This window comes from Sceloporus undulatus, chromosome 1, assembly GCF_019175285.1.
Source record: "Sceloporus undulatus isolate JIND9_A2432 ecotype Alabama chromosome 1, SceUnd_v1.1, whole genome shotgun sequence".
Taxonomy (NCBI): Eukaryota; Metazoa; Chordata; class Lepidosauria; order Squamata; family Phrynosomatidae; genus Sceloporus; species Sceloporus undulatus.
The window spans coordinates 73,847,854-73,869,478 of record NC_056522.1 but is presented as its reverse complement, the minus strand read 5'-3'; the positions used below and the strand labels follow the sequence as shown (position 1 = coordinate 73,869,478).

The window sequence follows — 21,625 nt, the reverse complement described above, 5'->3', positions numbered from 1 at the left end:
CTGAAAAATACACAGGAAAAAGATCAAAGATTTGGAATCTAAAATAGAGTTAAAATGATAGTAGTGTATCTAAGGGCTTCATTGGATGGGAGACATTTGTGTCCCCCTTTGGAATATTATTCAGCTGTGTCTTCAAGCAAAACTATCATATTCAGAGAAAGAGGGATGGTAAAGTTTGGCGAAGTAGGAGAGAGAGAGAGAGAGAAAGAGAAAAAAACTGTGGCAAGTGATGAGAAAGACATTTCCTATCACATTCAAGCAGTGTCATCTTTAAGGTTCTCTGCCCAAAGCAGCATGTGTGGCCCTATCTGTATGGTTTTTAACCAGAATATAAACATTTTTCTAAACATTGACCCAATACAGACGGGCACAAAGCGGCATACTGATGCCGCTTATAAGGTTCTGGACCGCATGGCAACCGCACGGTCTGGAACCCTAGAACATGCATACGCCATCATCATGGCAGCCTCCCGTCCACACAGGGGGCGCCATAATGACGTGCGTGATGCACAGCGTCTGCACGTTCACAACATAAAGAGACATCATAAGGGCTGTAATGCAGCCCTTACAACATCTCAGGAAGAAGCTACTCTATACAGCTTCTTCCTGCCAGCAGATCGTTGGCACAGCAACTACAAAGCCCCACCAATGAGCCTGAGGAGAAAGGTGTCACCCATTTTTCCTCTTTAGGGCTGGGGTGTTTGATGGCACCTTTTCTGGGCCACAGGGAAGCAGCATTTTGCTGCTTCTCTGTGGCCTGGAAAACGCTGGATTGGGGCCGCAGGGCTGCTGGTGAGGTTGTCCTGTCCCCAATCCAGCGCAAAAAGAGGCAGGTGCAGACTGCCCCTTTGGAGGTTGTCTGTACCGCCCCATTATTCTTTCAACCTTCATTTTAGTATATATGTTGTGAGTTGAAATTTAACTAGTTTAAAGTAGATGCTATGAGTTTTTATAGTTTTTAATTAGAAAGGTTTCTTTGTGTTTTAATAACTAGTTTGCCATTTTGAATGCCATTTTACAAGCTGCTATGATAGGGCTTTGGTTTGAAAGAGGGTAGATAAGGACTTTATACTATTAAATTAATAAAGTATTTTTGAAAAGATCCAATGTGGTGTAGTGTTTTGAGCGTTGGACTATGACTGGAGACATGGGTTCAAATTCCTTCTTGACCATGAAAACTCTTTGGTTGATTTGGGCAGTCACATTGTCTCAGCCTCAGTGTAAGGTAAAGCCAAACCCACTCTGAACAGAATTTGCCAAGAAAACTCCCTGTTAGGTTTCCCTTGGGGGAGGGTTGGAATTCCTTGAAGGCACACAACAACCACCAGTTTGGAAAGACTATTTAGCAAAACAAATCTTATCAAGTGGTGTAACATTTATAAACATAACCATGACATAAACACAATACAACCTAATTTTTAAAAATCCACTTTCAAAGTCAAACTACATCTACTTCCTTCACAGAGTTATTCCACTTCTATAAAAGAGAAAGAAGAAAAGAAGTGTAAAAATGTCGTATTTTAATAAGAAATTCATGGAGCTTTCAGAAAAAGCAGCAAAAGATGCAGAAAAGATACCACGAGAACAAAAGCTATTTACTTATGATGGTGTTACATACCCTACAACTCTTTGTAGCTCAGAGGTCTTCAAAGCTCTTGAGTCTTTTGAAGCAAGGAGTGATGATATCATTTTAGCTGGGTATTGTAAATCTGGTGAGTTTTGTTTCTTTGATTACACACACACACACACACACACACACAAATACACACATGTAGCATCCAATTATAAACTTGAATTGGAACTATTTTGGGAGGAATGACTGAATTATGGAAGTGATGAATCTGAGTATAGAGACAAAGAAAAAAAGACTGAAAAAGAAAAGCATGTCTTGAATACACAGTAATAAATATCATTGCAATTAGATGAAGAATAACAAGAGGAAAGTTAATGATTCCTAGATTAATAAAATGTAACCTATTAAATATTTGACAGTTGGATTACTGTACTGTATGTGCTTGTGTGTGCACACTCACACTCGCTCTCTCTCTCTCACACACACATATTGTTGGCACAGTTTTGGTAACACAGCGATACAACGCAACCATAAAAGTTTTAAAGCACCTTTCAGTTTATAAAGCTCCAAATAAATAAGATGTTTTCAGATAATATTTGTTTTGTACAATATGCAACATATATAGGTCAGTGTTGAACTATATACTTTTTCATGGGCCTATCTGCACCAGCCAGGAAATTCTGGGGGCAGACCAGCATATCTTGGCCCCAGAGCTGTCCTGACCTCTCCATTACCTGGCCCTTCGTTCTTTTACTGGGACAGCTATCTGCATGTGCATCCTGCTGAGCCTCCTGACATGCTTGCCGCTGCTGCAGATCACTTGCTTCTGAGGTCAGAACAAGGAGTTCAGCAATGATCACACGGATGGGTGTCTTGTTCTGACCTCAAAGCAAGCAACTGGTGACAGTGGCTGATGCACAAAGCAGCTCAGTGGAACACACATGCGAACAGCCACCCTGGGATAGGAACAGAAAGCTCCAGATTTTTCTGCAATATGTGGAGTGAAAGGTAAGTTATTTTAATTTGTGTTAAAGGTATTATACCCTGGTTCTGGTTGTTCAGTGTGCCAGATATCATCCAGATTGTTCAAATCAGAAAAGGGATTTGAGCTGTACATTGTCCGAATAGGACACCACCAGAATGGGGAGAAAATGGGCCTTTTGGCCCTTGCAGATAAGCCCTTGGTGAGCTCCCACAATTTTCTGGTTTTTTTTAACTAAATGCAAAAAATGCCAACACTGAGATTTGCCTGCTACAAAGGTGTCCCCACCTAAATCAGGTACCTATATTTTGTATATGTCTGTCTGACCAGACGTCCTCCTATTCCAAGACATGTTCTACACTTCAACCTTCTGTCCAGGAGGAATTTCAAAATGTCCTCCATTTTGAGTATGACTAAGAAATAAGAATTTACATTTATATGAATGTTTTTAGCTTTCATTTGGTCATGTCCTATATTTTTCTTGACTGTCCAGCATTTTGTAGTGTCTTGTCCTCCTTTGTATTTATGACATACGGTTACCTTGTATATGTCCCCATTAATCCTGTGGGTGAAGGTAAGAATCTGGGCATCATTTCGAGTTATGCCCTTTCCATTTTGCTGTCCCTCAATGCTCTTTTCAGTTTTGGCACTTTTCACTAGTGAAATTGGGTAAGGAAGCTTTGACACTGATTATCTCCTATTAATGTTGCCACAGCAACCAATATTCCAATGTCCAGAAATGTCAGTTCCACTTTCTCAATGAGCTATTGTCACTGGAGCAATGCTCATTGAGAAAGTGGAAGATTCTAGTCCATTTCATAAGGAGACCATGTGCATTTAACAGTGAAGGTTTTGAAAAGTACATTAAAATACACTGAGATTTGGCCACCTGCTGAAGAATATTATAGTAAATTGTATCACAGTTAAAGCCATAAACAGAGATGCAAACATGCCCACAGAGTATGATGCTAGCTTGCAATGAATGTACGTCAATGAAGTGGATTGATTTGAGCAAAAAAAAAAAAAGTCTGACTTGATAATATCTCTTGTTGTCTTTGCTTCATAGCTAACTAATTTTGCCAGTGGGTTAGCAGATGAGGAGAAAAATCTATTTCTAGTTATCTGACTCTTTTCCAGGTTCTTTCTGGATTGGTCAGATTGTTACAGATTTAGTAATAACCTCTGCAAAGAAGCATGAACCTCACAAGCTGAACGAAGAGCTGATGATGGCAGAATTTCCCTATCTGGAAATTGGAGATCCTGAAAAGTATCAGGTGATTACTTAGTATTTATGAAGAAACCTAAAGTGTCCAGACCTAATTGTTAATGAATGCTTACACATACTCTTATACTTCTCCTTTCTCTTTAGTTTTTCCTTCCTCTTCTTCTCCACCTCCAGGTAATGCCCAACAATGCCACTGCTGAATGAAGATGCCTTCTATATTTATATTCTTTTGACTTTTCTCATGTTAAACATACGTTATTCTATTAGCTGTCATTTCCACCAAGTTTTTTGAAACCAATAATAAATCATAGCTGGCACCTATTGAGGCCTTGTAGGGACAGGACACCAATATTCTTTATATTCATCAGGGCTGTTTGTATTATTTCATAAGGCTTCAAATTTCAAACTAAACATTGATGCCCCATTCAAGCTACAAAAATAATCCAAGGTGAATCCAGGTTATTTCCTTGATGTTCACACTCATCCTCAATACACTCAGTACACTTTTTTGCGGGAGGTGGGCTACCAAAAAAGCCCACTTAACTGGGATATTGGATACTGTTTTTCTTCCCTGAGGGGATATTCACAGGGCACATACAGACAGGCCAAAATAAAGCTGCTTCAGATCACTTTGTAGGTATGCTGTTTAAATGGACTGGAGCGTGGCTTTGGCGCAGCTTCCATACTCTTAGGAGGCATACATCATTTAAACAGCATACCTCCAAAGTGATCCAAAGCAGCTTTATTTTGACCTGTCTGTATGGGACCACATTTACTTTTTAAATAATGAGATTGGCATCTCCACACCAATTAAAAACTGATTCAGAATCGATTCAGTTTTCCCAGTACATTTAGTGCAATTTAATCTCTCAGTGCCATTTTAACCCTGTTGCCATCCCCATTTGCCACTGTATCGATTTAAAATAGATTATTCCATTCCATTTCTGGGAATGATGCAGCATGATCCGAATTGATTCGGTAGCGTGGTCACACTACCAAAGATGCAGATTGTTGTGGCTCTTTAAAAAAGAACCGCTAAGGGGTCTGGTGTCAAATGCATTGGTTTAAGTGGGCTTTTCAGCCACCCCTCCCCCCACAAACTGCACCGAGTGCACTTGGGGCAAGTGTGAACTGGTTCATTTCTGTAGTGTAAATGGGGCCTGATTTTTCCTGAAAGATCCACATCAATCCACATCTTCAGCAATGTAAATTTCCTTTTGGGTCACTTTTTTTGGGTCAGGCCTCACCTGGAATACTATGTCCAGTTGACCACAGTTCAAAAAGGATGCTGACAAGCTGCAGCATGTCCAAAGTGGGCAAATAAAATGATGAAGGGTCAGGAAAACATGCCCTATGAGGAGAGAGCTGAATATGTTTAGCCTGGAGAAGAGATGGTGAAGAGGTGATATAATACCCCTGTTTAAATATTTGTAGGGATGCCATATTGAGGATAGAGCAAGCTTGTTTTCTGCTGTTCCAGAGAATAGTACAAGGAACAATGGAAGCAAGCTATAGGAAAACAGATTTCACCTAAATATTAGGAGGAACTTCCTGACAGTAAGAGCTGTTTGACAGTGGAATACACTTCTTTGGAGAGTGGTACAGTCTCCTTCTTTGGAAGTCTTTAAACAGAGGCTGGATGGCCATCTGTTGGGGATGCTTTGACTGAGAGTTCCTGCATGGCAGCAGATTGGAGTTGATGGCCCTTGTGGTCTTTTCCAACTCTATGATTCTATTATTCTAAAGGAATCGAGGTGGCTCCATTTTATCCCAAAACAATGGCATGTGTGACAAACACAATGACACGGAGTGATCCGCAAACCCAAAAGGTAATGGGAACAGTGATCCCAGTATGTTCCAGCACAGTGATCAGCATCTCCTTGGGACAATAACTGTGTGTGAATGCCCTCTAAGAGTGAATAAACCTGAAGTTCTGATCTACTCTCTGTCATATTATCACAGACAAGCAAAGCTTCAGTCAGTTTTTGGTGTAAAAAAGTTTCTGTTGACTAAATGTTCTCTACTAGATAGAGACAATGAACTAGACAAGCCAAAGTTCATTCTATCCTCCCTATCCATTGTGAGGGCTTCAGTGTCTCAGTTGGGTGACTACCTTAACACCAAACTGTTTCATAGATGGGCCCATGCACTGCTGCTGAGCAAAAGCCCAGCTCTCTTTGGATGTGGAGATATATATATATATATATATATGATGGTTTTTGAAATCTCTACTACAAAGAAACCAAGCAGTCATGGAATACCTGTCCTATCTCTCCCATAGCTTTGGAATGAGGAATATAGTCAGTTTCCAGGTTTGTAATGTTAGCTAGAAGCAGGTGCATAGTTTTATCTGTACAATACTATGCTAAGATGAATAAGAGTTTAGCATGATGTAGCTGACTCATCTACATACCAGGTAGTCCATTTCTTCCTGTGACAAGCTATGTCATAACATCTGTGAATAATTTATATATTTCTCTTCTATCTGCATATGCCTTTCAGCTGCACAGTCAGTACAATGGGGAATATATATATATATATATATATATATATATATATATATATGCAGTTAGCACATTTTCTTTTTCACAATATTTTTCTCCCTGAAAGGTATGTGTTTTAGCAATCAGATTTGAAAATTAATCTACCATTCACTTTTCAAAGACTAATCATAAAGCAAAGTGAGCTAAATGCAAGACACACAAGTGTGGACAGTAACATGCAGTGGTGGAGATATCTTTCACCACTTGAGCGAGCACATATTCCAATTATGTCATTAATGCATTTTCTAATTTGACCCTCGCTTTCTGGTGAAGAACTGGAGGAGGAGGAGAAGGAATCAGAGGTTTGATGGATATCTTTAGGAGTGCCGTTATTTTGCATTCTTTTGTGGCAGGAGGTTGGACTAGAGGATCTTTCTGGTCATTTCTAGCTATAATATCATATAATATATGATTCTATGATTTATGATTCATCCAGTTTTTCAATGGTTGAGGTTTTCAGAAAGCCAAGGCATAAAATCTTGAGGTGCAGAAAAAATATCTTCCTGTATTGTGTTTGTATTTCTCATCTGGGAGCTTCTGAAACCAAATATAATACAAAATTAAATATTTTTTAAAAAATAAAAAATTGCATGTCACCAACATGGATCCACCAAGAAAAGCTCCAATGCTGTTTTCATTTCTAGATTATTTGTTTGTTTATTTTGTCTTTGAAAGAGGATGAAGTCCCATCGTTCCAGGAGAGTGTTATTTACTCATCTCCGTGCTGATAAACTTCCAAAGTCAGTCTTCAAGAACAAAGCCAAAGTGAGTAATCTTAATTTACTATAATCAGAGGATTATCGCCAACAAAAGCTAAACCAGTCAGTCAGTTGGATTTATTTTTGTTATTTATTATTATATTTATTTATATCCTGCTTTCTCCGCACCCCCCCTCCCCCAATACACACAAACAGAAACATGCAAATTGGGACTCACAGAAGCTTACAATTTAAAAGAACAATACAATTAAAAATATAAACAGTGATCATTAAAATAGAATTAAATTATTATAGTATTAAAACACATCACACATTAAAAGCATAAACATGTAATTTTAAAAGATAAAAGCATTTAAAAAACAGCACAATTAAAGCAGTACAATAACCCCAGTCCAGTCTTTAAGAACTTTCTGTTTTAAAAGCCTGTCTGAACACTGCACTGTTGTGGACAGATCATTTCCTAGTCAAGGCTGAACTAAGAGCCACAGTCCACCCTGTCGGGGATGGAGGACCCATTAGAATGGTCCGCCCTTGAATGTTAATGGAACCAACTGGATTCCAGAAAGCCTTACAGGGTTCCTTGGTTGGTAATGTCGGTGATTCTGTCAAAGATTTGGTTAATACCTGGAACATCGATCTCGCCAACGCTAATGACACAATTGCTCCCAAGCATCCTTTCCAACCCGCTTCTAATCGCAAATCATGGTACACTGAAGATCTGAGGAAAATGAAGTAGGTTGCACATTGACTAGAGCACGACTGGCGCGACACTCAACTCTTATCTGACAGAACTCATCATAGGAAATTTCTTCGTTGCTATAGAGAGGTGATACAGGCAGTGCAGATATCTTTCTCCTCTGCACGTATCGCGTCTGCGGAGTCCTGTCCAGCAGAGCTGTTTAGGTTGGTAAGGGAACAGGTTCCACCTGTGCAGAATCCTTTATTTAACCTGACAATGGTCTGCTGTGATGTTTTTAACAACTACTTCGCAGATAAAATCTCTCAGATAAGAGCCAACCTGGACACCGGCATTGCAGCAGAATCAACTGATGAGGTGTCCAGTAAACCCGTTACTGAGGTTAAACTAGATCGGTTTGAGTTTGTGAATACTGATGACGTGGACAAGATCCTTGGAAATGTGAAGAAGATGACATGTCCCCTTGATCCCTGCCCATCATGGCTGGCCGTCCAGGGGGGTGATGCCTTGATGGCATTTCTTAAAGATATCATCAATGCATCCCTTAGGGAAGGTTGCATTCCAACTTGCTTAAAGGAGGGGGTTGTTAGACCACTCCTGAAAAAAACTTCCCTAGACCCTCTGGATATGAAGAACTACAGGTCTGTATGCCATCTTCCATTTTTGAGCAAGGTGATCAAGAGGGCCATCGCCCTTCAACTCCAAGTCATCTTGGATGAAACCGATTATCTAGACCCATTTCAAACAGGCTTCAGGACAGGATAAGGGGTGGAGACTGCCATGGTTGCTCTGCCTGACGATCTTTGTCTTGGCATTGACAGAGGAAGCGTGGCCCTATTGGTGCTTCTAGACCTCTCAGCGGCCTTCGATACAATAGATCATGACATCCTCTTGGAACGCCTGGGAGAGTTAGGAATCGGTGGCACTGCACTCCAGTGGTTCCGGTCCTTCCTCTCAGGTAGATTCCAGAGGGTGATGCTTGGAGACAGTCGCTCCTCGAAAACAGAGCTTAAATGTGGCATCCCTCAAGGTGCCATACTGTCTCCAATGCTATTCAACATTTATATTAATCCGCTGGGAGAAATCATTCGCAGACATGGGGCAGGGTGTTATCAGTACACTGATGACACTCAAATATACTTCTCCATGTCCCGATCAGCAGCTACGATGACAGATGGCATTTCTCCCCTCAATCAGTGTCTTGAAGTGGTAATGGGCTAGATGAGGAAAAACAAACAAGCTGAATCCAGACAAAATGGAGGTACTTATAGTAGGGGCCCCCAAACCAGGTATAGGGTTGCAACCTTCAGTCCTAGATGGGGGTCACGCTCTCCACAAAGGACTGTGTTCGCAGTCTGGGGGTGCTCCTACATCTGTCACTTCACATGACAAACCAAGTGAATGCAATGATAAGGAGAACCTGTTATCAGCTCCAGCTGATACGCCAGCTGCGCCTTTTCTTGAAAGTAAAGGACCTAGAAACAGTTGTACATTCACTGGTAACCTCACAACTTGATTTCTGTAATGCGCTCTACATGAGGCTACCCTTGTGCCAGGCTGGTCACCGGAAAGACTAGGAATGACCGAATAACACCCATTCTAAAATCTCTTCACTGGCTGCCTATTAGTTTCTGGGCACAGTACAAGGTGTTGGTTATAACCTTTAAAGCCCTACATGGCTTGGGTCCAATCTATTTGAGGGATTGCCTGCTCCCATATAATCTGCCCCACACCCTCAGGTCCTCTGGGAGGAATTTATTGCAGCCTTTAAAAACCAGACTAACTGCTACCTCCCAGAGGGCCTTCTCTGCAACTGCTCCCAGACTATGGAATGGCCTGCTGGACAAGATCTGTCAAACTGTTGGCTTAGACAGCTTTAAAAAAGCTGTCAAGATGGATCTCTTCCAGCAGGCCGTTCCTGAATAAAAGTATCCGACCCCAGAATGATTGTCCCTCACATGTATTAGTCCACTGCTCTGTCCTCACTATATATTTTTTATTGTTGTGTTATTAATAGATATTTTAATCTCCTATTTTAATTGTATCATGTTTAATCCTGTTTTAAGGGGGGAATTTGGGACAATGTTGAATGTGGATATTTTAATGTGCTGTGAGCTGCTTCGATTGTCTCATCACAGAAAAGCGGGATAAAAATAAAAGTTTTATTATTTATTATTTATTAGCCTGCTTAAGGGAGGACAATAGGGAAGGGGCCGTTCTGGCCTCCCTGGGAAGGGAGTTCCAGAGTCTAGGGGCAGCCACCAAGAAGGCCCTCTCTCACATCCCCACCAACAATGCCTGCGATGGTGGTGGGACAGAGAGAAGGGTCTCTCCTGATGATCTCAGAACCATGCCCAGCTCTTACAGCAAGATATGGTCTGCCAGATAGCCTGGATCTGAGCCATATAGGGCTATATAGGTCATAACCAGCCCGGAAACAAACAGGCAGCCCACTAGGGGTCTTGTTTGTAATTTCCTCAGGTGACAGTTTGACGGCAGCTCTTTGAACCAGCTGAAGTTTATGAACACTCTTCAAATGGAGCCCCAAGAACTAATTTTTTTTAATGGTTCAACAGTTCAGTGGGTCTACTCTAGTTGAGACTATCCAACAGAATTCCAGCTAGTATTTTAAAGAGAGATGCAAAGAATATTCACTAGATTTCATGCTCTCAGCAAGAAAGGCTGAATCAACATATCAAAATGTCCACATTTGTGTGATATTTTGGCTCTGAGCAAAAGCAGAGAAGACTAGTTTTTCCCGTTGTCTTTTGTTGTTGATGATGTTGTTTTAAAACAAAAACCTGGTGTGGATATTTTTTAAAATTATTTTGTGTAAAACCTGGCTTTTACACAAATACAAGTTTTGTGCAAAAGTTTGTATTTTGTGCAAATAACTTTTTTTAACACAATTTTTTTTTTGGCACAAAAGTGACGAAATGCAAAATGAAATTGGGAAATGCATAAAATGCATGCCATTTCATCCAAGGGCAGATAACTTCTAATTTTGTAAAAAATGAAATAATTTATTTTTTTGTTCTTTCATGTGAAAACAAAATTATTTACATGGCTAATTTTAAGTGCCAGTGTCATGCAGTCAAAATCTGAACTCTAATAATGAATTGTCTTGAACAATGAAGCATTAAAAAGCATGCTTGGTATAATAACAATGGTTAGTGAATAGATTTGTTTTTCTTAGAAGGGAAAATATAACCAAAGAACACCAATAGCTGATGTTTCACTGTGTAGAAAGACAAATTAATACTAGGGTAATTAACAGAGGTTGTTTAGGGCATGATTATGGGGCTGCTCATCCCTGCTCTGGCCACTATGATAAGGAAATGTAGACAGTTAGGTCTTTGGTTTGAGATAGCATTTTTCTGTTGTTCTCAGTCCATCAACCGCGAGTACTTTTCCTGTATATTTCTCTTTATGTCAAATATTTCTATATTTCTTGATATTAACAAACATGCAGAGAATTTATGTAAGCAGCAACAACAGTAAAACTAATGAAAAACAGAAAAAATCATAAGGAAACAGTCAAATAGGAAGGCTTTGCAGCAAGGAAATTTTCAACTAAAGGTACAGGCATTCTGAAAACTTGCAATAGCACTTTGTGCATACTGAAAGGCTGGTGGGGCAACTCCAACCAAAGGGATAAGAAGAGAAAAATTACCAATTGTCCACAATCAGAAATTGAGGGGACAGCCCAGAAAACATTGGATTGTAATGATTAATGATTTGACAGTTCTGTTGATTTCTCCTCTCTCAAAAATGAGGGAACATAAGAAGCCAATTCCAAAGATAAGGTCTGATATAAAACCATCCTGTATCTGACCTCTACAATACATGCTTCCTGAGTTAGAGCCTATTACAGCCAAGAGCATGCGTGAGAACATGATGGTCTGTGTAGTGTGCATATGAGGAAATTATTCTGTAGAAAAAACACACATAAAGGATCATGCCCAAAAAGAAAATAACTGTTGTATGTGTAGGAAATGAATGAATTATGAATATGCTTTCCACCCACCATCCCTCTCTTTGGAACAGTCATGATATACGTTTCTCCAAAATGAATGGGTCAACCATTCAAAGAATTATTCCAACATGTTATGAATTGTGGCTCCCACAACCATTATTCAACATGAAGCAGCTGGACAAGATGCAAAAACAACATAAAACAAAGAAACTCATGCATTATAGGAATTGCAGTGGTTTGCATGTGTCCATATGTGTGTGTGTTTGTACATATTTTGGAGAAGTTGATTATAATAAAAAAAATGAAATTTTCTTTTCTCCATACTTCTAACACAATTTGCTAACACAATTATAGTGAAGTTAGGGGATCTCAAGATATTCCTAAATAGATAGGTTGGGCTTGCCCTTTAAAATAGCTAAGTAGGTTGATCCCACCCCTTATAAAACTGGTTATGTCCAATTTCCATTGCAAGGAAATGCCATAGCACATGTTGTAGGTGAAGATACTCCATGTATGACTTATGCATCTTTGTCCTATGAATTAATATTCCCACATAGTTTACATAGTTTGCAAGTATGCATTGTTATTACCACAATTGTCCAAAACACACTTCAAAAATAATCTAGCCTGAGATCAATCTAACTGCCCTGGCTGAATACTAGGGAATCCTGGGAATTGCAGTTTATTGTAGCACTAGAGTTCTCAGAGAGGCAGAGCCGGATCTCCCATATAGGCCACATAGGCAGTCACATAGGGCGCAAAAAGTTCAGGGGCACCATTTGCACTCCTCTTGGAGCACGTGCGTATGCACAGCTCCAGTCCCAGGCAAGCACCAGGGCGCCAAAAGTGCTCCTCCTGGCTTTGCTGGGCTGTGTGCTCCCAGGGAAGAACATAGGGTGGTTTCTGGAGCAGGCGTGCACACGCAGCCCCTTATAAGCACCAGGGCACCATTTGCGCTCCTCTTGGCTTCAGGAGGAGCACAAGTGGTGCCCTGGTGCTTGTTTGGGGCTGCACACGTGTGTTCCATCAAGCAACCTCTGCTCTCCTCCTGGCCCTGGCTCCTTTTTGCAAAGCCAGGAGGAGCACAAGTGCTGCCCCTAAACTTTTTGTGGGGCCTGAGGGGGAGGCACCAGGCCAGCAAAAACGAGCCCTGGAGAGGGAGGGAGGGAGGGAGGGAGGGAGGGACAAGAGGCTTCATCAGGCTGCATCCACACTGAAGAAATAACCTGGTTTGGCAGCACCTTAACTCGTTTCTGGCTCAAGGCTATGGAATTCTAGGAGTTGGAGTACGTCCTGGGGTCCAGATGTCAAGGCTTTACTCGTTTCTGGCTCAAGGCTATGGGATTCTGGGAACTGGAGTATGTTCTGGAGCCCAGATATCAAGGCTTGACTCATTTCTGGCTAAAAGCTATGGGATTCTGAACTCTAATAATGAATTGTCTTGAACAATGAAGCATTAAAAAGCATGCTTGGTATAATAACAATGGCAATTTCTGCAGTGTGCTTTGGGCCAAAGTCTCTATTATTCAGTCAACAAATGTCAGAAATGAAGGAATTATAGTGTAAGCAGGAATAGGGACAGTTATACATTTCAAACATTGCTGAATTTCATTTCCAATCATTCCTCACTATTATCTATGGTGGTTAGGGCTGCTAGGCATTGCAGTCCACCTGGAAGTCACAATAAGTTAAATGTAGCTTAATAAGGTGTAATTAAAATTGCAGCATCATAATGTCGTGTTTATGATTTTCTGGGGAAAAAAATATGAAAACGTATTTTAGAAGCGGCCATACTATCCTCTCTTATTCATCATTCTCACACTTTTTATTTTATTTTTATTTTTAGATCCTGCTGCTTGTTCGGAATCCCAAAGATGTTGCTGCATCCTTTTTCCATTTTACAAAGACATACGCTGCATACCCATCACATGATACTTTTGGAACATTCTTTGAAGCCTTTATAAAGGGAGAAAGTAGGATTTCATTTTTCTATTCATGCCAGTAGAATGATGACTATAAGGAATGAAAACACACATACATATACGAGAAAACCACAATCACGATGAGCCTTATCACATTACCAAAGTTAGAGGCCAAACAGATGGCCTGGAAAAGCTGGCTTCCACATGGCTTGGAGATATGGCATTTTGACACCAAATATCTCATGCCAGGCAATTATACAGGGGCAGCTTCAAGATACTCCAAGGACATGGCGTTTAGACGATGCATGCTACTCGCATGCCTGGAAGTCGCATTGGGGCTGCTTAAGGCAGCCCAAATACATCCCAAATAAGGAGCAGATCTTTTGTGCTCCTATTTGGACCAGCTGTAGAGGGCACTTTTGGGACCACAGTGTGTGTTTGTCATGGTCCCAAGACGTCTTCGGTAGGGATAGCTTCAAGCTGCCCCTTCCTGGCAATCTGTTCCAGACTTTAGCTGAGATACAGCAATAAAGAAGTGGCTTTCTGTTTACCACTCCACATGCCCTCACAGCATCGCTGTACTATTCACAAGGGTTGTTGTTGTTATTAACTGCCCATGAGTCAACCCCAATTCATGGTGACCCTCTGGATGAGGCATCTCCAACACCTCCTATCATCTACTGCTCTGCTTAGGTGCTGTAAATTAAGGGCGGTGACTTTGCTGATTGAGTCTATCCATCTGGCTTGCAGTCTTCCTCTTCCTCTCATTTTGCTGTCTCCTACATTCCCTAGTATGATTTTGTCTAGTGAGTCATACCTTCTCATGATGTGGCCTCAGTTTCTTCATCTTGACTTCCAGGGAGAGATCAAGCTTGATCTGTTCTAGAATCAATTTGTTTGTCTTTTTGGTTGTCCATAGTATCCTCAGAATTCCTGTCCAGCAGCACATCCCGACTGAGTTGATTTTCCTTTTTTCTACTTTCTTCACTGTCCTACTCTCATATTCACATATAATATTGGGGAATAATGGCTTGGACAATTCTGACTTTAGTGCTCTGTTGTATATTTTTACACTTTAAGATCTTTTCCAGTTCTTTCATACCTGTACTTCCCATTTCTAGTCTTCTTCTTATTTCTTGCCTGCAATGTCCATTCTTATTAATGTTTGATCCACGGTATGGGAATTCTTTAATTGTTTTAATTTCCTTTTAATCTAGGTTGAATTTATGTACATCCTGGTCATTTTTTTTTTTAATGTTCAGGAGTAAGCCTGCTTTTTTAGTTTCTTTTTTTTACCTTTCTTAGTAACAGCTCTACGTTTGTGATGTTCTCTGCTAGTAGTATGGTGCCATCTACATATCTAAAATTGTTGATTATTCTTTATTCTATCTTCACTACTCTTTCTTCTCAATCTAACCCTGCTCTTTACGTGATATTTTCTGCATATGTACATATGTCTCATCAGAATCATCAAACGTAGTGACACTCCCATGTCCTTAAGAGCATTCCATAGTTTTCCATGATCTACGCAGTCAGAGGCTTTGCTACATTCTATAAAGCACATGTTGATTTTTTCTTACATCTTCCTTTTCTGAATCCCAATTGCACATCTGGGATTTCTCTCTCCATATGTGATTGGAGTCTATACTGAATAATTTTGAACATAATTTTGCTTGTGTGGGATATTAATGCTTTAATTCTATATTTGTTTCAGTCTTTTGTTTATCTTTTTTGTGGATTGGATGTATATTGCTCATTTCCAATCCACTGAGGAGGGAGCAAGCTTGTTTTCTACTGCTCCAGAGAACAGGACCTGGAGCAATAGATGCAAGCTGCAGGAAAAGAGATTCCATTTCAACATTAGGAGGAACTTCCTGACAGTAAGGGCTGTTTGATAGTGACACACTCCCTCAGAGTGTGGTAGAGTCTCCTTCTTTGGAGGTCTTTAAGCAGAGGCTGGATGGCCATCTGTCGGGGATACTTTGACTGAGATTTCCTGCATGGCAGGGGGTTGGACTGGATGGCCCTTGTGGTCTCTTCCAACTCTACGATTCTATGATTCTATGATTGTATGATCATAGAGCATCCTCACCCTTGTTTGAACTTTCATTTGAGTTCCCAGATCTTGAGGAATATTTATCCCATTCTTCTCTGTTTGTTGTTGTCTTTTATTTCTCTACATTAGTTATTAAAATAGTTTTCTTTATCCTTGCACACTATTTGCATTCATGGTATAGCTATATTAATAGTTCTGGTTTTGTTCCTATCTCCCTTTTCTTTTGCTTCTCTTTTTCTCCCTCTTCCTCGTGGGAGAGGTGGTTGTAAAAACATGCCTTTTGTCATGATGAAAAATCTGTTTTGAAAAACCCTTACTTTTGTGGCCATCTGCCTCTGGAGGGCTACAATGATAAGATGCAGAGAGGTAAAAAGAACTTCTCTATCACTGCATCTTGGCTTACATTTGTGATGCGATAAGGCACTCATTCTCTCTTATCAGGTCAACAGATGACAGAAATGAAGATATTATACTGCAAGCAGGAGTGGACATTTTTGTTGTTGTTAACTTCCCTTGAGTCATTTTCAGCCCATGGTGACCCTTTGGATGAGATATCTCCAAGACTCCCTGTCCTCCACTGCTTGGCTTAATTCCAGCAAACCCAAACCCATACCCATGAAGGAAGTGACACTTTTTGAGCCAGATGTTTGAGCCAACTGGGCAGAAAACACTCAAAAGATAATATAGGCCTGGTAGAGACCACCCAAAAAGGGTGGTCTGCCATTGGCCTGGTTTGCTCCGTGAGGAAGCCGCAGTGGACAAACCGCACAGCTTCCTCATGGAGCAAAAAGAACCCGCAAAAATCAGGTTCTTTTTGTGGCACCATAATGATGCTGCAGTGCGCCAATGGTGCACTCGCGACGTGATTATGGTGCTGCAACGTGCGGACCCTTAGGCAGGCTAAGATCATTTTGACGTACGGAATACGTGCTAGGGTTGTGGGGCCTCTGTAAGTGACGCCCCGAGGCAACCCTAGCACGTCATCAAGACATGCCACAAGGCCCGTCTGTACCGGGCCATTGTTTCCTTCTCTCATACACCACTTTAAAGAGTGGAGAAAAGTCTAACCTGAAAATCTAATCTATGCTGATGCATGAAGGTGGGAGAAATGAGTGTGGTTGAATCCAGAGTGATCAAGCAGCACTTAAAAAAAGTTGTCTCTGATTACTGTTGCATGATTTCTGATTTCCACTAGTGCCTTTTGGATCCTATATTGACTATCATTGTGTGTGGAACAAGTACATTGATGAAGAAAATGTCATGCCGATAACATATGAAGAAATGATAGAGGTAATATATTGTTAATATATGAGATTTTCCACATTGATTGCTCACTGCAAACCGGTGAAAAAAGTTAATCTAAGAGGTAGTGATGAGCTCAAAGTAAGCCACAAATTAAAGTTAACCTGGGCCCAAAAGAGATGGCCCAGAAAGAGCGACATGAGGCCACTTCTATGCCATTTGTGCTGGGACTGCGGCAAACACATATGCTTGGTCCTGATCCAGGTTGCCACCTGAACTGGGCTGCCAGAAGAAGCAGACTCCATTCCTTCCTGGCTCAGTTCTTTCAGGATGACATGGCATTTGTGTGGCTTCAGGCTGCTTTTGGGGTGTGCATCATCTGAATGCTACACCCCCAACACAGTCTGTAGCTACTTATGTTTTGGGCCCTGGCTATTGTGTGTGTGTGTGTGTATTAAAAAACTTTCCTGACAATTGCTGAAACAACAACATCCCCTAAAAAAAACCAAAAAAATTGTTTATTTTTGTGTGTACCTTTTATTTTGTAGCTTTTGCTCCAGTTTTGGAACAGGAAAAAGATGAAAACATAAACTTTTAAGAGAGGGGAAATGTCAGCACCATGTCATGTTCACAAACTCTAAGGATACTTTGTGATGCTAGAGAAGAGTTCTGTGGACTTCAAAAAAGACAAATATATGGGTCCAAAAGCATATCAAGGCTTCACTTTCCCTAAATGATGAACACATGGACAGGAAAAACTGGGCCAATCATGTTTTTTCCCAAACCAGTTGGAAACCCCATTATCTGCATGGCTCATTCCAAAGGATGGTCAAACACTCACAGACACTCCACACCACGTAGCATCAAGCTATCCCTCTTGGGTTTTCCCCCACCTCCCTCCCATGCATGCACATCATTGCACGAATACTCCAACCGAGACTGGAATTACCTCCTTCCTCCCACCAAGCTGCCATTATATTGGATGCCCTGGGTGACCAGTCACACAATTGCACGAGGCATAAACCCACTCAGTTTTCCTGCATTCCTATGTTCACACCATCCTGTTTATATGCCCAAGCAATAATGCACATTTTCTGTGTTAAGGTAGAGTATCATAGCTTCTTTTTGCTTTATTTTTTAGACCCACAGTGTGGTTCCATGTCAGTTGCCACCTCATTTTGCATCGTAAATTGTCTGGACAGGTGGACTTTAAGTTGGTTTGAAGCCGCTTTATTTTGCCATTGTGGACAACCCCTTAGAAAGTAAAATGACTAAACTGAGGCTATTGTAGTTTGGTCATATCATGAAACAACAAGACTCATTTTAATATACAATAGTTCTTGGTGAAGGTAGTAGAAAAAGAAGAAAAGTACATTGTGAGTTGATAGATTCAGTAAAGAAAGCCACAGTGGCCATCAGTTTGCAAGAACTTAATAGGGCTGTTAATTTTTAAAAAGCGCCCCGTAGGTCTCTCATTCACAGGATCACCACAAGTCAAAGCTGATTTGAATACAGTTAACAGCAACAAAGTGGCTTCATCCAATCTGATATTGATTTATTGAGCAGAGAGGATTCATGTTTTGAGCTACTACATTGGCCTAGCTCTCTGTTATGTTCTGGAAATTTGTCTACCAATGCTTTGCCCAGTGCCAATATAGGAATTGTACTGTAGTTTTAGGCAGTACTGCAGGGCATTTCTAGCACATAAAGAAACAAACAACCTCAAACTACAGCTCATGAAAATGCACCATCAATGCTGATTGCACAAACGGAAGTAAAATGTACTGTATTCCTATTTCTAATTCCTAAGCAACCAATATTTCCTTGTTAGATTCATGAACTTACAAGTATCAGAGGTTTATTCACCATATATATGTGCACTGATAAGACCTGTAGCTTTGTTTTTTCCTTACAGAACACAGCTTTAGGAGTTGAAAAGATGGCTAAATTCTTTGAACTGAACCTAAGTGAGGAAGACATTCAGGGTGTTGCAGAAAGGAGCACTTACAAGGCTATGAAAGACAATGCTAAAAAAACCTATGGAGAATTTGGTGATTCTGTTTTCCATGAAGGTATCTTTTTCTTTTCTTTTAATGGTTTTCAAAATAAACACATACATACATAGACTTTGACATAAATATAAACACAAGCAACAAAAACCATAATGACATATACTCCATAACCATAACCAATTTAAAAAGACTTCCCTCCTAACTGCCACTTAACCATGCTTTCTAGTTGCTCCTCTCATTGTTGTGACTTTATTTATTCTTCACTAATTATCTATTGTATTTCGATCTTTTCCCTAACTTTCTTTCCTAGATATCAAATCCCATAATGATTATATCCCCATTTCTTTTTGTACATGGTTTGTAAAAGGTTTCTATGGCGGTTTCCAGACCGCCGAAAAGTACGTGCTCGGCATGTACTAGGGTTAGAAAGGGCCGTCCTTTCTGGATGCCCCTAACCCTAGTACGCACCGAGCATGTACAAAATGGCGGCACCCATTCTACATGGGCACTGCCATTTTGACGTAGCGGACGCTTAGCGTCCGCACGTCTCAGCATCATTATGACACCGTAAGTACACCAATGGCGCTTTGCAGCATTATAATGGTGCTGCAAAAAGAAGCTGCTTTTTGCGGCTTCTTTTTGCAGAGCGGAGGAGTCGTGCAGTTTGGCCACTGAGGCTTCTCCATGCAGCAAATGAAGGCGCCGGCAGACTGCCCTTTTGGGTGATCTGGAAAGCACCTATGTTCGTAAAAAAAGACTTCATCTGAGTTTTCCTGTACATTATTAGTTAATATATCAAATTCCACCAAATCCATTACCTTTTCTATCTATTCCATATTATTCAATATTTTTTAACCTTCCAATATCTTTTGTAAACAAATATAACAGCTATAACCATTTCAGTTATTAAATATCTAAATTCCACTTTAAATATATCATATTTAATAAACGTAACTCTGGTCTCAGAGTTTAAATCCCAAAATCTTTTGCATTCATTTTTTTCTTTTAAGCCAATATTTCTTTGCCTTTTTACATACCTACATTTCCAACAGTTATTATTTATACCTTTATACATTTTGTCTAGTCTGTCAGATTCTATTTAAACATTATTTGTAAAAGCTCTCTTTTAGATTGTATGAGCCCATAAATTTTAATTTTTTAATCCAAACATCTTTCCATTGATTCATTTGTATATTATGGCACAATTTTCTTCTGTCCCAATCACTCCTTTACTTGTGTTTCTTCTCTATTAAACCTCAATAATAGTTCATACAGTTTACTTATTGTGTGGTCATTATTTGTACATAGTAATTTCTTAAACTCTGATCCCCCCCACCTCATATTGAAATTTCTTCAAATCTTCTTTCATTCTTTCTCTCTTGATTGATAGTAGGAAAGCCAATGTAGTCTCAATCCTCTGTACTCAAGGTATCTTTTTCAAGATTAAAATAACATTCCACTACCTATTACTGAAGTCACTGCATCCTTATTTTAATGAGGCTTAATATTGCATCATATTTTTGCTGACTATTGCTAAACCATCTAACTCTGGTCAATGAAAAGATTGTTTTCAAACATTTGTACTGCATCAAAATCAAGCTTCTTTTTGGAAGCTTTTCCAAGCTCTTCAGCTGTACGTGTAAATAGATACAAATGTTTTAAACTGGAAAAGATCATGAAATGGCTGAGGAATTATAGGTAGGAGTCAGACTAATCACCACTCATAACTTCCCTCTTTAAGAAGAAAAAATGTCATCAAAGAAGTTCTGTGCACATTTTTAAAACTTCTCTAGAAAACAATGAGAAGCCATGTATGCAAAGTGATATATGAATTACATGATACAGGTTGCATGATTATATATATTTTACAAGATGCCAATTGGCAATACAACCTCCTGCAGTGTTCTGTTCACTGATGGGCACTTGCATTAGGGATGTTACCACCCATTTTCCCTTTGCGCATTTACTAACAGTGAATGGGACACTTGCCCACAAAAACAGACATTTATTTATTGATCTGAATTTTATCTAAAGTATTTCTCTATAGTCTCTCAGCCACACGGTCTCGTAAGGAGATAAGGGGATTTGCAATTCACTTTAGGCATTCAGTTGGCAAATGTTGCTTTTTCACCCATAACTAGTCATATTTCAGACCTCCTGAAAACCTGTAAAAGCAAATATGTGGCTTCCAGACCAGAAATGGAAAATCATGGGTACTTGTCTTATCCATGATATTTATATATACAAATCTGTATATGTGTCTGCTTTCAGGTGGAGTGAGTGACTGGAAGACACTATTTACTCAAGAGAATAACCAGGAAATGGACATGGTATTTAAAGAGTGTTTGGCAGGAACCAAAGTGGGAGAAATGATCAAGTATGATGTCTACTGCAAGGCATGAAGCGTCAGGAAGAGATACTTTCTTGGAGTGAATTGAAAAAGATCTCACTTATTCTCAATATGAAACAAATATCTAGCTGTAAAAGAGATCCAGCTTTCGGAATAAATTTTCAATCAGTTCATTTTGTCTTTATTAGAAACTTATTGGCTTAGATTAGATGTGACATTGAGCCAGAATGCTAAGGAAACTATCATTTCTTATTCTCAGGTGGCATGCTGATATGGACAGTGGCATCATTAGTCTTGGTTTCGGTAGCTCATGGTGGCACCTCCCACT

At 40.0% G+C, this 21,625-nt stretch overlaps 1 protein-coding gene across 1 annotated transcript; it reads left to right on the top strand.

Annotated features, from left to right (window-relative positions):
• Nucleotides 1–1,510: 1,510 nt before the first annotated feature.
• Nucleotides 1,511–21,407, top strand: LOC121919810 (sulfotransferase 6B1-like). Its single transcript, XM_042446739.1, has 7 exons — nucleotides 1,511–1,712; nucleotides 3,693–3,829; nucleotides 6,999–7,088; nucleotides 13,562–13,688; nucleotides 16,889–16,983; nucleotides 18,851–19,007; nucleotides 21,219–21,407. The coding sequence occupies exons 1-7, from the start codon at nucleotides 1,511–1,513 to the stop codon at nucleotides 21,347–21,349; spliced, it is 939 nt and encodes a 312-aa protein (XP_042302673.1). The 3' UTR covers nucleotides 21,350–21,407.
• The last annotated feature ends 218 nt before the right edge of the window (nucleotides 21,408–21,625 follow it).